Source organism: Phocoena phocoena, chromosome 4 (assembly GCF_963924675.1).
Source record: "Phocoena phocoena chromosome 4, mPhoPho1.1, whole genome shotgun sequence".
In the NCBI taxonomy this organism is placed as follows: Eukaryota; Metazoa; Chordata; class Mammalia; order Artiodactyla; family Phocoenidae; genus Phocoena; species Phocoena phocoena.
The window spans coordinates 117,254,322-117,270,702 of NC_089222.1; the positions used below are offsets into that span (position 1 = coordinate 117,254,322).

General features: G+C 37.1%; 1 protein-coding gene across 1 annotated transcript in view; it reads left to right on the forward strand.

Moving 5' to 3' along the window:
* The first annotated feature begins 572 nt into the window (after positions 1 to 572).
* Positions 573 to 16,381, forward strand: part of LOC136122079 (multidrug resistance-associated protein 1-like) — an 83,370-nt gene continuing 67,561 nt past the window's right edge. Inside the window, exons 1-4 of the mRNA XM_065875893.1 lie at positions 573 to 641; positions 3,168 to 3,229; positions 12,031 to 12,178; positions 12,924 to 13,066. Coding sequence (XP_065731965.1) covers positions 573 to 641; positions 3,168 to 3,229; positions 12,031 to 12,178; positions 12,924 to 13,066 — 422 coding nt within the window. The remainder of the gene's footprint in view (positions 642 to 3,167; positions 3,230 to 12,030; positions 12,179 to 12,923; positions 13,067 to 16,381) is intronic.

Sequence of the window (16,381 nt, forward strand, 5' to 3'; positions counted from 1 at the left end):
CAAGTATTTTTAAACTCTAGGCCTTAGTTTCCTCTTCTATAAAATGGGGATGACAAAAATAGTCCCACCACAAAGACATGTTATATTTAATAATATACTTAGTATAGAATCTGGCGCAGAATAAGTGATTAAGAAACATAAGTTCCTTTTGCTTTCTAGATGTTTTCCCTTCTTTGTGAGCCTGTACAGACACTTTCCCATAACTCCTTCACGATTCCCAGGACCCTCCTTTAATACCCACAAGGAAAGCACCGGAAGTTAGGGATTATGAGGTATTGTTAACTGTAGCAATCACACCACATCCTCAGGAGGCTGCATCTCAAGGTTGAACCCAAAGAAGATTGAGAGCAACACACTTCACTAAATCCTGGACCCAAGCTCTGCTGTGGGCTAAACTTTCTGCTCCTCCATCATAATTCAGAAATAACAGGACCACCATTCAAATGAAAATTGCCCATAAGTCATTAATATTAAGGTGTGTTTATGGGATGCCTACTATATGCCCAGTGGTAGATAAGTACAAAGGTAATAAAATAGCTTAGAAAACAAAGGCCTGTAGTGGGCCTGGGGAGATGAAAAAAATGAGAAATCATTTGGTGTCAGTTACATCTGCAGAGGAAGTGCTGTCAGAGAGAGAACAGGTGAGTTAGAAGGATTGCAAAACGGCCAATGGAGAAGATGGGAGTAAATTAGAACATTGGAAGATACTGTCAGAATTGTCATATCCTGGTTTTTAACATAGATGTTGCTTTGCAGCAATATATCAATAAGAAACTCAGTGAGACCCATGTTATGAATTCAGTAATCATTTATTGAGAAGTCATTTATACATTCTTGGTGCTTGGTAAGGCTTAATTACATTTACCAGATATTTTACCTGCCTGCCATTTCTTCTGGGACATAAATATGCTTGGAATTCACTGTAATAAATTCAGCATAAGATGCCTGACCCACATTTAAGGAGGCTATTTACCAGAGGACTCAAAGAGCCTCGTATAAGATGCTTTGACATGGAAAATGGACCTAGAGCAAATATTAAGTCAAATACACAGTTCTTGACCTGCTAAAGTAACCTTATCTAGTAGCTTTGCAAGACTTTGGCCCTGAAAACGACAACCTTTTTTATTTAGCTAATGATTCTCTGGACCAGCTAGATCATGTCCTTGTTTGGGTTACCTTGGCTGATCTCTGCTGAGCTCTCTCAGCATGTGCTATCGTCTGGAGAGTTGGCTGGTGGCTGGATAATGTAGGACCTATTTCCTCATATGTCTGGCAGTTTTCAAGCTGTTGGCCAGGATGACCAGATGAGAACCTTGGTTCTCCTCCATGTGGTCTCTCATCCTCCAGGAGGTTAGCTGGGTCTCAGTCATGCGGTTCACTCAGGGTTCCAAGCATAGCAAGCCTCTTGAAGCTTAGAGTTGGAGTTCCCTTAATGTCACTCCTGTTGCATTCTCATAATCAAAACAAGAAGCAATGCCAGCCCAGATTCAAGGAGTGGGAAATAGAGTCTGTCTCTTGATGGGAAAAGCTGCAAAGAATTTGTAGCCGTTTGTAGTCAGACACAGAAATATATGTATTTTTGATGAGAATACAATCTTCACATTGGTGGCCAGTTATCAAATTGGCAACTCCCTGTAAAATAAAATGTGGCTTCCAGGTTAATCAGAGAGTTTTCAGAACATTTTCCCCACTGATATATGCATTGATACTTATTTTCCAAATAATATGTTTGGTAACAAGAGTTATGACAATTTTATAGTTCACATGTTTGCGTGGTTATTTGGAGCCACCATGTGATAAATGTTTTACGTTTGTCACAGCATTTACTTCTTGAAACAATCATATAAGGATAGATACCAATTTGCTAAATTAGAGTTTACCCTTGAACAACACAGAGGTTAAGGGTGCCAAGCCTCATCAAAGTTGAAAATTCACATGTAACTTATAGTCGGCTTTCCATATATGCTGTTCCTCCACATCCAAAGTTCCTCATCCACAGTTTCAAACAACCCTTGATTGTGTAGTACTTACTATTGAAAGCAATCCAAATGTTCAAATCCATGCAGTTCAAACTCATGTTGTTCAAGGGTCAACTCTGTGTGTGTGTGTGTATACACACACACATATATATTTCTTCAAAGATTTAGAGTATAGCGTTTGCTATAACTAAGAGAACAGATTTGGAGTGAGTATTATGTTTTCTCCTCTATAGTCGGGACATCTTACTGTACAGGATGAAACACTGTTTCACTTATTACTTCTAGAATCAGAATTTTTTAAAATGTGGTAAACACTTTTTCAATATGAAATCAGAACTGGATTAGAGAGGATCAATGCAAAAATTGTTAAATATGGGACAATTTCTAAGAATGAAATTTAATATTGTGATTAGTTTAACTTTTTAAAAGACACAGATTGATGCTGACCTTAAAAATGTAAAATTATGACTTTTGAGAACTTCCCTTTTAAACCCCTCCTCTTTTGGTTGAACTCACCAGGTCAATGGGAAGAATTTTATGGAAATATTATAACCTCCCCAAATAATATGCAATAGTGATAAATATATAATTGTGTGTATGTTTATACATTTATACAAATTATGTAATTAAACACATACAGAAGTTAGTAAACCAAATGCCTGTTATAGTCTATTATTTTTCTATTTTTCAGAAGAAAGCCAAAACTGTTTTTAATTTAGCAATTAAAATGTTTTAAATTTAGCTTATACATATATGTAAGCTAAATTATGTGTGTATATATGTATTCATATACATAAGCATATGCATACATATATACACAGTCATATAAATTCAAGGAGCTATGTGTATATATATACGTGTGTGTGTGTATATATTTATAGAGAGAGAGAGGAAGTAATGGGAATTTTAGAAATAATTTTCCTTTTCTACATGGTTTCTTGCTATGTAAGCAGTTGTAATGTTGGGAGAAATCTTAAAATTTTTCTAGTGCAACCACTGTCCAAGAATATCTTAATTGTATTCCTTAAAGATTATGATATCAACGTAGCTGAAACATAAATGATTTCATGTCTACTCTTCCACTTGCTGACAAAGATATTTCAAATGTAAAATAAAGACATTTTCTTCATACAATAGCTGTTTTATATATATATATTTTGTTTTGTTTTGTTTTGTTTTGTATTTTAGAAATACAGTCCAGAGAAAAGTGCTTCATTCTTCAGTAAGATGACCTATTCCTGGTTTAGCAGGTAGGAATTTTACTAATTTATCTGTAGTATACCTCACTGAGGAAGATTCCGAGCGAAATGACACCTACATGTTATTCCTTTAATCTAAGCATGAATATTTTTACAAAATAACTTTGTAAAGCTTTTCTTCTCATATTATTTATTACAAAAAAAATCACATATAGTAACATACAAAATAGTTCCACAGATAAGACTACTAATACTCCTGTAATAAGGCTGCCCCTTTATAGGATTTGTATCCCTGTTAGCACTAGGGAAGGGCAAAAAAAAAAAAAAGTGTATATATATATATATATATATATATATATATATATATATATATATCTCCATCAAATATGTTACCCACTTTATACATTTTATTTCATTTAATTCTCCCCTATGTCCTATGGGATAGGCTTTAACAGATGAGAAAATCTGAGGCTCAGGAAGAGGAATTAACTTGTCCATTGATACCCATGTAGGAGCACACTGACCTGATGTTAGAAGTCAGTTTTTTTGAGTTCATGTTTCACACTTCTGTTTGTTCGTTTCATTATTCTACTCTTTACTGGAAATGCTCTCTTATATACTTATGTATATTACTATTAAAACACACAATCATTTTTGTAAGACATATAATGTGATTCTTCTCATAGAGTAATTCATCTATAATGTGTGATGAAGGCTTTAACACAAGAATTACATCATATTAAATGAGAAGAGTTGATTTTTTTCTAATTTTATAAATTCAGAAGCTTTCTTTAGAAATGTATTTATTTTCCCCACAGAAATTTTATGATAATATGAAACTAAGTTTATCATCTTAATGCTTCTTTTTTTTTTTTTTTTTTTTTTTTTTTTTTTGCGGTACGCAGGCCTCTCACTGTTGCGGCCTCTCCTGCCTCAGAGCACAGGCTCCGGACGCGCAGGCCCAGCGGCCATGGCCCACAGGCCCAGCCACTCCGCGGCATGCGGGATCCTCCCTGACCGAGGCACGAACCCGCGTCCCCTGCATCGGCAGGCGGACTCCCAACCACTGTGCCACCAGGGAAGCCCCATCTTAATGCTTCTTGATCTTTAGTTGGTAGAAACAAAATTGCCCAATTTGATCTACAAATATGTTCTCAAGAGTAGCCGAATAGTGTAAAAGAAAAGTTTGGTTGTATACTAGATGCCCTACATTATGCTGACTTTTAAAAATGCAGACATAAATGACCTAGATCCTGTCTTCCAGGAATTCATGGTAGAATTAGAAAGATTAAGAAGTACAGTATCAATTACCCCAAAAAAGCAAAAGGTAGTATAAACATGATGGAGAAACAATTTTCAGGAGTGTCATCTAACCAAGTTTGCACAGTTTGGGAATGTTTCACAAGTGATTAATGGTTTAACCCAACATTTAAAAGGTGTAGGGGTGAGCCACGTGGCATTCCAAGTTGAGCAGATACCATATACAAACCACAGAGGCAGAGGAGAACTGACCCTTCCACATTGCAGAGTGTTGGTGTGGCAAGCCATCAAGCTGGAAGGACAGATCAGAAAGAGTTCTCTAGGACATCCTGAAGATAGTGGGAAGCCAGGGAAGGATTTTAAATAGAGAGTGACATACTATTTGCACTTCAGAAAAATCACCTTTGCAATTCTGTGGATATGATATGTAGGAGATGAAAATGGAGACGGAGAGCGAGGTTAAAGGGCTCTTTGGGTATCCTGATAGATTTATGGTTACCATCTGAACTGCGGTAATGATAATGATGAAGAGGAAGGAACAGATTCAAGAGCTATTTAAGAGAGAGAGTTGGTTGGTTGAGGAAATTGAGGAACTGGGAAAAGTGTTGCATAAATCTCAATTTCTGGCTCAGCTAACTGAGAGGATTAGGTCTTGTAAAAAATTTTGTGAATTCGGTTTGGGGAAGTTTCAATTTCCGGTGCCTGACTCATTCCCATAAAAAATATCTACGGAAAAGTAGCTCTCAGACCTATGGATGTGAATTTGAGGGTCACTGACCCTAGATCAGTAGTTGAAGCCATGAGCATGATTGAGATCATCCAGAAGGAGAGCCTATTGATGAACAAACAGTACATTGGGAATTCTCAGTATTTAAACAGTGAGAGGAGGGGGAATCTACAAAGGAAGCTAAGTACTCAGAATATGAGAGACAAACCAAAGAAAGCATGTGATTGCAAGCTAGGGAAACTGTCAAAAAAAGGAGAAATACAAAGTGACCAATAGGGCTAAATACTGAAAAGGAGTAAATTGAAATAAGAGCTGAGTATATTCTCCATTGTAAAGATGATTGGTGATTTTTATGAAAGCTGTTGAAGTAGAGAACTGGTATACTTGATGAGCAAATAATTGGGCAGAAGAGGTTCAATTATGATAAGAATTCCAAGTTATACAAATCTAGGAATCACTTAGAGGATGGCAAAAATTTTACACCAATATGCTACGTTAAGTTATGCACTAGAAAAAAATAAAGATTAAATGTAAATATGGGCTATTTACAGTTAACGATTTTGATTTTTCAAATTTGTGTATGTGTAGATATGTCTTCCAAACCTGAGTTCTGTCTCATCCATGAGTTGAGAGAAAGAGTGATGTCTGCACTGGCTTTAAAAATTTCAGACTGTCATTTTTTTGGTGGGGGGAGCGCGGATTTTTCTTTCCATTTTATTTTCATGCTTTGCCTTTTAAAAAAAAAAATCACTGAGGGGCTTCCCTGGTGGCGCAGTGGTTGACAGTCCGCCTGCCGATGCAGGGGACACGGGTTCGTGCCCCGGTCCGGGAAGACCCCACATGCCGCGGAATGGCTGGGCCCGTGAGCCATGGCCGCTCAGCCTGCGCATCCGGAGCCTGTGCTCTGCAAACGGGAGAGGCCACAACAGTGAGAGGCCCGCGTAACACACACACACACACACACACACACACACACACACACACACACAAATCCCTGACATTACCCTTGTCAGATTGCATACACAATTTTGTATCCTGCTTTTCAAATATACCATTATAATAAGTTTTTTCTTTCTTTTTTAAATTAATTTTTATTAGAGTATAGTTGCTTTGCAATGTTGTGTTAGTTTCTAATGTATAGCAAAGTGAATCAGCTATACGTTTACATATATCCCCTCTTTTTTGGATTTCCTTCCCATTTAGGTCACCACAGAGCACTGAGTAGAGTTCCCTGTGCTATACAGTTGGTTCTCATTAGTTACCTGTTTTATACATAGTTATCAGAGTGTCATTTTTAAGTCACAGACTATCACAGAATGTGAAAGACGCAAATAATTTTAAGTAAATGTACTTTAAAACTTTTATATCAAGTTATAAAAACTATATGCATTTATATTAAACATTACAAACACCATTTTAGGAGGCCTAAAGGAAAAAGCTGAAATTAAATGTAATAAGCAAGATAAAACATAGCAAATTTTAAAATATGGCAACGCAATAGCTTGAAGTCCATATCTTAGATCAAATAGGCAATAATTTTTGAATATCGCATTTATTTTCTGTTTAAATTTAACATCTCAGCACTAGATAGGAGATATTTTCATGGCATGCCATTATCTGAAACTATCACTGGCGTTAATGTAATGTGGTTTCTTATCTGGTGATCAAACAATTGCAGCTGAAACATAGCTATTGTTCAAGAGAATGTCTCTTTGAAGACAGTGGTTAATTGTGTTCTCAGATTTGTTCTTTGAGTTACAGAATGAAGTCAGAAATTATTTCCTAGGCCAAATTCAAGCTCCCATAATTATATGAATAGTTCAATTAAAATGTACTCAGATGATACAAACAATTAGCAAATTATATGCTTATGAGCCTTAATCCCTAAGGCAGTAGCTGTCTAGATCATGTTGATGATCAAGTAATTATGAAGGCTTTATTAGCAAATATAATCTGTCATCAGTGTATAATAATCATGGTCATAGAATAATCCCCCTGACATACATGGAAAAATCTAGTTAAAGTTCTTATAGGTCACAGTTGAATAATAATTTTAACCAGGGATACACTATTCAATCTGTCCTACCTTTTGCTCACATATTAATAAAACTTGTACATTTCCTAACTTTGTCCTATCCTACGATTTTTGTACAGACTGTCTTGCCTTTTCCCATTACACAATCACCCCTTTCCAGAAATGTTTAGAAATGTAATTAGCGGGCTTCCCTGATGGCACAGTGGTTGAGAGTCCGCCTGCCGATGCAGGGGACAGGGGTTCGAGCCGCAAATTTGAATTAAACCTTTTAATTCAATGATTTATTTATTTCAAAATTTTAACTTCAAAATATATTAAGAAAATGATTATTATCATTTGGATATGCAGAAATATTTACCTTAGCTGATAGAATGAAAATCCTAAGAAGCATTAGGTTGAATTCTTTTAGGCTGAGAATATTTATTACTGAAAGCCCACTATATGCCAAGTAATGTGCAAGGCACTGGAATAATTTATTACTTTCAATTCTCAATAAAGAATATAAGAAAGTTATTACCGCTCGCCCTATTTTTACCAAGTATGATAAGATACCAAGAGGATCTTGGCCAATAAAATGTAGAATCCAGACCCACATGACTACAAAACTGATGATGATGTTCTTTTCAGTTCTCTAATAAGATGTCTCATTCCTAGAAGAGCCACTTAAAGAGTGCATAGTTCAAGAATGGGGGGGAGAAGAATTTTAAACCAATAACTGTGTAGACAAATGGAATTAAACCTTGGGGTAGGGTCCTTCTTCAAATATAGTATTAGTTTGAGCCATATGAAATAGTCATTTTTGTAGGTAAAAAGTTGAATAAGGGCAATTTCATATACTTTTAAATATAGCTTTGATATCAAAGTTAGTGTTAAGAAGATGTAATGCAGTATTTTAATACACGTGAAAATAATAAATAGTTCTAACTGGTCTAGAGGGCTTTTATTCTAGGAAAAAATATCAAGAAAATTAAAATAAGAAAATATTATAGTAGTTAAAAGAGTTCAGGATCTAGTGACAAAGTGCTTATGCTAAATCTCAACTCCACCACTTTCTAATTGTGTAAGCTTGGGCAAGTTAACTTATTTCTCTGGACTTATTTGGGTGTAAGAATTTTATCTACCTCCTAAGGGTTTTGGGGTTTTTTTTGAAAATTAAATGAGATAACACAACATTTAGGACAGATAAAACTCTTTCTGGAATATAGAAAACATTCAGTAACATGTTAGCAATCACTTCAGTACTAACAGTCGTATCTCCTCTCCTTATAGTTGCAGTTTTGTGTTTACAAACAAAATCACATCATAGGACATAGTATTAAGTAAACAAAAAGGGCAAAACTGAGCCAATGTTTATGAAAGGCTATTCTATACACAGCAACAACTTGGGGATAATTGGAGATTAAAATAAGTCCTCAGTGGTGTGCAGTGTGATTGATCTCAGTGAGATTAAGCAAAGTTGAGAAGGCAGAAACAGGGCAGATCTCTTTCTAGTTCCTTCCAGTTCTCCTAGTTCCCACTTTTCTAGCTGTCATTTTCCAAGCAAGTAGACCATCTGTGGAATACAGAAAGCAGGACTTCTGGCTACATCACAAGCCACATTTCTCTAAATCTTTTAATGAAAATTAATAGTAGTTTGGTAGTTTGTATGGTGGCTGCTATTGGGTTAATGGGGCCAAGGTAACTGGTGTGAACGCAGTAAAGGCTGACTGGCTTCTCTTGATGAATGCTGACTAGGTAACCAGGTTATTTACAGATCAACCAGATTTTGCACGTGCTCAAGTTATCATAGCTGATCAAAGATAGCAACATTTTCTCTCTTGAGGGCAGCACAAAGAGAAAAATAAAACTCAATAGGGGGCTTCCCTGGTGGCGCAGTGGTTGAGAGTCCGCCTGCCGATGCAGGGGACACGGATTCGTGCCCTGTTCCGGGAAGATCCCACAATGCCACGGAGCGGCTGGGCCCGTGAGCCATGGCCGCTGAGCCTGCGCATCCGGAGCCTGTGCTCCGCAAAGGGAGAGGCCACAACAGTGAGAGGCCCGGGAAGCCACCAAAAAAAAAAAAAATGTAATTAGCAATAATGAAAATGATGATGCTACTGTATTATCTATACTTTCCAAGTATTCAATTATTACTCATCTACAAAATTTACTTTTCATCTCATCCTCCTACCCAACTGCCACTGGTTTACTACCTTTAACATCAGTTGGATGAGATACTTATGCACGCTTGTTAATGTTAAATACGCTCAAAATTCTCTCTAATGTAACAAAATCGAATGCAGAGTAGAAATATTACACTTGATGACACTGTCTGCCTTTGGTTAAGTTAGCACTGGTGTATATCACATTTACAAACCTGTGGCCAGTCCCTAGAGTTCCTGCTGTTTAACCACCTGTAAAAATGGGAAATTAATATTGCTCTGCATGCTGTAGACAGTTGTATCAGAGTAGTTTAAGTGAATGTCCTTTGAAAAGAAATGTCAATCTAAAAAACACAAGGTGAATGTAAGTACCTTTATTATTGCTTTAGGACTAAAGTCCACAAGTTTGTGGGACCTCGTGCATGCTCCGTTTCACTCATTGGGAGGGTCAACTATTGGTCCTAGTTGCTTCCCCAAAGCTACTTCATCAATTGATTTAAAGAAACACCACTTCCTCTTTTCCTAGATGCTTATGTGTAAAAGTTAGACCAGAAGAGGGCAAAAGAGGTGGAAGAAGCACACACATAGCAAAAGGAAAGTCACAGCCGAACCCAAATACACCACAATCAATTCAGCTTAAGTGTCACTTTTAGATGCTGCATTATTTGGAGACACAGCATGAAAGCCAGGGGTCACTTATCCCCGTGAACCAAAACCGCTGAGTTTTGCATGGTTCTAACTCAAAATGCTGAAGCAGTAAATGTTATTAAAAATGCTTTTGTGAAAATCAATGCAGTCTTATTTTGAAAATGAATATTTATTTTGTGGAACAGGATAGAAGGACTTAATATGACATAAAAGTAGTTTATTGCTTAATACGTTTTTAAAAGTGCACTGAAGGAAATTGTCCAGCATATTGAACCAACAGAGGCATGATTATGGAAGGTCCTTTCTTAGTACATTTAAGCCTTTTTGTTAATTATGAATTGTAATATGATATTACACAGTGTAATAAAAGTAAAATTGAATCCAGTGGAGACTGGTTGCCACAGGGTTTAAATCCATCCGACGGTCAGTCAATTCAGATTGTTCAGTAACAATGACAATGAAAGCAGTTCCAATTTGGAGTAGTGTAATACTTTGTTATGGTCTCTTGGACTAATATACTTTGTAATGGAAAAAACTGAAGCTATAGAGTCAGAAGGCCTGGGTTTAAATGGTAGTTTAATTTCTTATTGAATGAGTCATGTCATCAAGCTGAACTATATGACTTAGCAGTGTGTTTGGCTTCAGGTAACAGAATAGTCAAATAATAATAGCTTAAATAGATATGTATTTATTTTCTTACGTTATTGGGTAGTTCACCAGCAGGGAATAGGCTGGTGAACTACCTCAGAAATGTTATCAAGGACCCAGGCTTTTTCTATCTTTCCACCCTCCATTTCTAGTATTTGGCTTTTCACCCATGGTGGCAAAGATGGCTTCTCCATCTCAGACCATTATGTCTTCAGTACAGGGAGGAAGGAGGAAGGTGCAGGAAAAGGAAGGCAAGCATTTTCTCCTTTTGAAGTTTTGTGTCTTTTTTTTTTTGGGGGGGCCGTGCGGCCCAGCTTGCGGGACCTCAGTTCCCCCACCAGGGATTGAACCCCGGTCACGGCAGTGAGAGTGTGGACTCCTAACCACTAGGCCACCAGGGAACTCCCTGTTTTGTGTTTTCTTTTGAAAAAGAAAGTTCTCCTCAGTAGACTTTTGTTTAGATTTCCTTAGCCATAACTGAGTTATATTATTTAATGCTAATAAACAAAAAAGTAATGAGATTACCAGGACTGATTTAGGCCAATCATAGATCGTAACTCTGTGGCTGGAATAAGGACTTACTCTGAGTTCAAGAGATTTTCAAATGAATAAATATCAAATTCCAGTTAGTAGGAAGAGATGAGGCAGAAGGGATGGGTGTAAGGTAAATATAAATCATTGTCTGCCACAATAACGTTCACGGTATAACTAGACCATGCACCTTTGTTTGCCTGGGGAAATCTCAGTTTAGACCCATTGTTTTTGCATAATGACTCACCATGTACTCTGGGGCAAGCTTTTTGAATGGAGGAATGTGGAAGTACTAAGAGGCTGGCAGTATCTTGCCATACTTCTTAAGGCATCAGCTCCAAAATGGCTCTGTGACATTGACTCATATGCTGTGGATCAAAGTAAGTCATACGGCCAAGGCCTAAGTTTGTGGGGCAGATACAGCTACTCCACTTGGACATTCTGTAAAGTCAAGTGTCAAAGGGTATATATAGTCCCAGCAGAGGATGGATCCATTTCTCTTCTGATACAAGCCTAAAAATATGGGTTTTGGCGTGAATACCTTACTGTGAAAGTTAGCTATTTAAATTTCAGGAAGGGAGGTAGGGTAGGTGAGTGTCTCCAGTATGAGATGAGTAAATGAAGTTAGTGTTTCACTGAATAATTGGATATCTAAACAGCCCTATTAAAAGCTACAAAGGATTATTATACATTATTGAACTCCAGGATAGAGCTGTATGATTTTTCAAACACACTCTCTAGTCATTCCAACCTGCTCAATAAAATAATTTATAAATCAAGAAGTCAAACTAATGTGTGCAAAATTAGTTTTAACTTCATTATTGGTTTTGCTGAATTGTTTACCTTGCTCTTTCATTTTTAGAATAATTATTTTAGGCTATAAAAAACCTTTGGAAAGAGAGGATCTTTTCGAACTAAATGAAAGTGATTCCTCCTATATTGTGTGTCCCATCTTTGAAAAACAATGGAGGAAGGAAGTTCTAAAGAATCAAGAGAGGCAAAAAGTAAAGGTAATTAATTATTAAATTGTTAGTACTTAATGAAAAAACTAATAAAGCTTGTTCAAAATATGAGGTATCAATATAGAAAATACCTTAAATATGTGAAATAACAAGCCATTTCTATAAGTATAATTGGTTGTTATTGCAGCTAATTTCTGTCATCAAATTATTAAGCATCTCTTCCCTGCAAAGCTCAGGAGCAAATGTGTTGATATGTGTATAATTTTTGGCATCTCACCAATATCTTTCCTCACCTATCATGGCAAAGATGGTCTGCATATCTCAGAGAATCATGTCTGTTGGTCAAAGTAAATCATATAGTGGCCAAGGCCAAAGCTTGTGGGGCAGGGATAGGTTCTCCACATGTAGCATGATACACACACACACACACACACACACACACACACACACACACACACACACATATGAATATATATATAGTCTTTAGACTTCTCAAAAAGAAAATATAATTTGAAGATAAAAACTGTATTATTTAAACAGTTTCAAAACTCACAAAAGTGATCACATAAAATATTTTTCCACTTATGCCACATGGTATAAATAATGCCATGTGGTTTGGAGACATACCATACCAATGATATGGGCCATATTTTCAAGTTTAGCGGAATTTATGTTTTTGTTGTTGCTTTACTATCTTTGGAGTACAATACGAATTTTATGGTTAGTTTATACATATTTTATATATTAGTTCTGTTCCCTTTTCACATTGTTTTTATTTTCTTTAATTATGTAGTCATCTTTTCATAAAGAGGCACATACCAGGAAACCATCTCTGCTCCGTGCATTGTGGAACACCTTTAAGTTTGTCCTGATTCAAGTTGCTTTATTCAAAGTGTTTGCTGATGTTCTGTCCTTCACTAGCCCACTCATAATGAAGTAAGTTGAAGCCTTGTTTTTTCTTCTTCCCACAGGAAAATGATAAGCAAATCATTCACTAAAAAAGAGTGAGATAGGTCCCAATTACAAATTTTATTTAGAATACAGGCAGTCTATTACATTTGCCTGTGATATGAATGTGAATTACGATACTATAGTGAGTAATTACTGAAACTTACCATGTACTAAGCACTGTTCTAAAAATCTTTATACTAATTATCTTATTTAATCTTTACAACAATCCTATGATGTAGGAAGTAGTATTGTACCCACTATCACAATGCAGAAACAAAGAATTTCTAGTACTTTGCCTAAGACCATACAGCTAGAAAATGCCAGAGTTACAATTCAAATCTAGGAAATCTGGCTTGAGTATATGTTTAGAAAATGAAAGGACACATACCTCTACTATTTTTCTTAGCTGTGGACTTTTGGGAATTGAAGTTTATCAGCCAAGGTAATAATATATAAATATATATGTATGTGTATATATTTATGTGTACACAGAGAGAGAAAAAAATTAAAGAATTTCTATAATATTTCTATAGTATCTATACGCAAGGATTCACGGGCAGACGTTAAAATTGAGTCCTTGACTATAGGCTACCTTTTTCAAGGGGACATTTCCTTATCTCTGCCTGTCATATGAAGGAAACACAAGGAAACATTTTTTTATGAACTAATAATTATATTTTTTGTTTTGAATAAGTTTTCAAGTTGGAGTTTTTAAGAACAATTTAATTCATGAAAATAGAATTAATCCTGAGTTGCCTGGATCCCAAATAATATTCAGGCACATATTTATCCAATATTTATTAAGCACCTACTACATGCCAAACTGTTCTAAGTAGACCATGGGGATAGAGCAAAAATCAAAAAGTCCCTGCTCCGATGACACTTAGAAGGGAGAGATAAATAATAAACAAATGAATAAATATAAATTGTATTAAGAAATAATCAGTGCTAAGGAAAGCAAAGTGCAGCAAGGCAATAGGGTAGGGAATACCAGTCTGGGGAACTGGAAGTTGTTTTTTTCTGTGAGGTGATTAGGGAGGACATTTGTTATAAGGTGAAATTTGAACAAAGTTCTGAAGGAAGTTAGGGAGGAAGCCGAGACCATATCTATTGCATGGCTAAAGCCATGAGGCAGCAGCCTGCTTGGTGTCTTTGAGGACCCTTAGAAGGCAAGTGAGACTGGAGCAGGGAAGCTGAGAGGTCAGAAAAGGAAAGTGATAAGACTGAGGTCAGAAAGATTTGGGGGCTGGAAAAGATTTTGAAGGGCCTTATGGAACGTGATATATTAGAGGGGAAACCTTTGAAAGATTTTGAGCGTAGAATGATCTGATTAGACTTCAGTTTTACAGGAATCACTCTAGCTGCTGCACAGAGAATAAAGTAGAGCAAGAGTGGAAGAAGGAACAGCTAAGATAATCCAGGCAAAAGTCAATGATGGCTTCAACTAGGTTATAGCAATGAAGGTGGTAAGTGGTCAGCTTCTGGCTTTATTTTAAAGGTAGAGTCAACATAATGCACTGATAGATTGAACGTAGGTTGAGAGAGGAAGAAAGGAGTCAAGGATGGCTTCCGAGTTTCTGTTAAATCACAAGGTAAATGAGTTACCATTTATGGAAGGTATGGAAGGCTCAGGAAAGAGTCAAGTAGGGAGTGGAATTTGCTAAATTTGAAATATGTATGAGCCATTCTGCAGAAAAGAATTAAAATAGCAGACCTGACTGCTGTCCTTTGGAAGTCCTGTTTATAGGGCTGGCCTTTGGCTGGCAGTTGGAACTTGAATTTCAGTAGGGTTCCCACCACCTTAACTGATAGGAGTGGTTCAGTATCTCCAGACTGTTTATACAGTCAACATGGTCCGTGCTGAATACCTGCTTTCCTTCCGAGAGTCTGGAATTTGGGCATGTGTTAGGAAGAGGGTGCCCTGGATGCTGAGTCTTTAAAGGGCTTCCCTGGTGGACAACATTTCACATATTTGCCACAACTAGCTGCTGGGAGAATTAAGAGAGTTCTCTGTGACTCTACTGAGAGAGGACTTTTTGAAGCTTGTACCTGTTTTCCCCTAGACTTCACCCCATTCACCTTTTCTCTTTGTTAATTTTGTTTTGCATCCTTTCACCATAATAATTAATAGTCGTGGATGTGACTGTATGTTGAGTCCTAAAAGTTGTTCTAATGAATCATTTAACGAGGGAGTGGTCTTGGGGATCCCTGACAGACATTTAGGTAAAAAGTTTGAATGAGCAATCGTCTACATAAGTTTGGAGTTAGGAAAGATACAGGCTAGAGTGATAAATGTGGGAACTGTTCCAAATTAGACTAGGTATATCAAGCTATTGTTCTGGATGAGCTCACCTTAGTTACAGTGAAGGGAAGTAAAGATGTCCACACAAAAAATCACAAGCTTTTTCAGTGTGTGGAGGTGGTGAAGACAGGGAAATCCATCAGGAGTGGCTGGAACAGAGAGAGGAGAACCGGAAGAGAATGGTGTTAAGGAATCCAAGGGCAGAAGCTGTTTTATTGCTGTCAGAAAACTGTTTCTGTTGTTTTTACCCCAGAGTCTCTATTTGGTTCCCTTGTCTATAGACATATAAGCCAAATGTCTCCTGGATTAACTGTCCCCTCCTCCCACAGACAAGATAACAGATGTCTCATTCCCCCTGCCTCTGCCCCTCACCTCTGAATATTCCAGTTATTTTTAAGTAGTTACCACTGAGTAATTACCATTCACCTATGACCAGAAGTCCGTCTATCAGAGATGCATTGGCCAGCATCTTCTCTCCTGCCCTGTTCTGGTGATCTATTGCTGCAAAATTAGCCACTTCAAAACTAAGTGGTATAAAACAACCATGATTTTATTACGTGCATGATTTTGTGGACCAGGGCTTCAGAGAGAGATTGTTTTTCTCTGCTCCACAATGACTGGGGAATTCACTGAGTAGCTTGAAGTGTTGAGATAGTTGTAGCAGCTCCAATAGAGACATACGTCTGGGAACTTGGACCTAGCTGTTGGCTGAGTGATACCTTGATTCTTTTCTGCATCTGCTGGTACCAGAATGTGAAGATGGCTTCTAAACTTATATGCCTGATGCCTGGGCTAGGATGGCTGGAAATGGTCATCTCTCTTTCCCTCCTTTTCTCTCTCTCCACAGCTTCTCTGAATGGTTAGCTTAAGCATTGAGGTCTCTGGTTAGTTGATCTTCTTACATAGCAGCTGGATGTTCCCAGAGTAAACATTCCAAGAAGTTTAGGCAAGTCGTTTTACGACCTAGACTTGGAAATCCCAGGATGTCACTTGGGCCA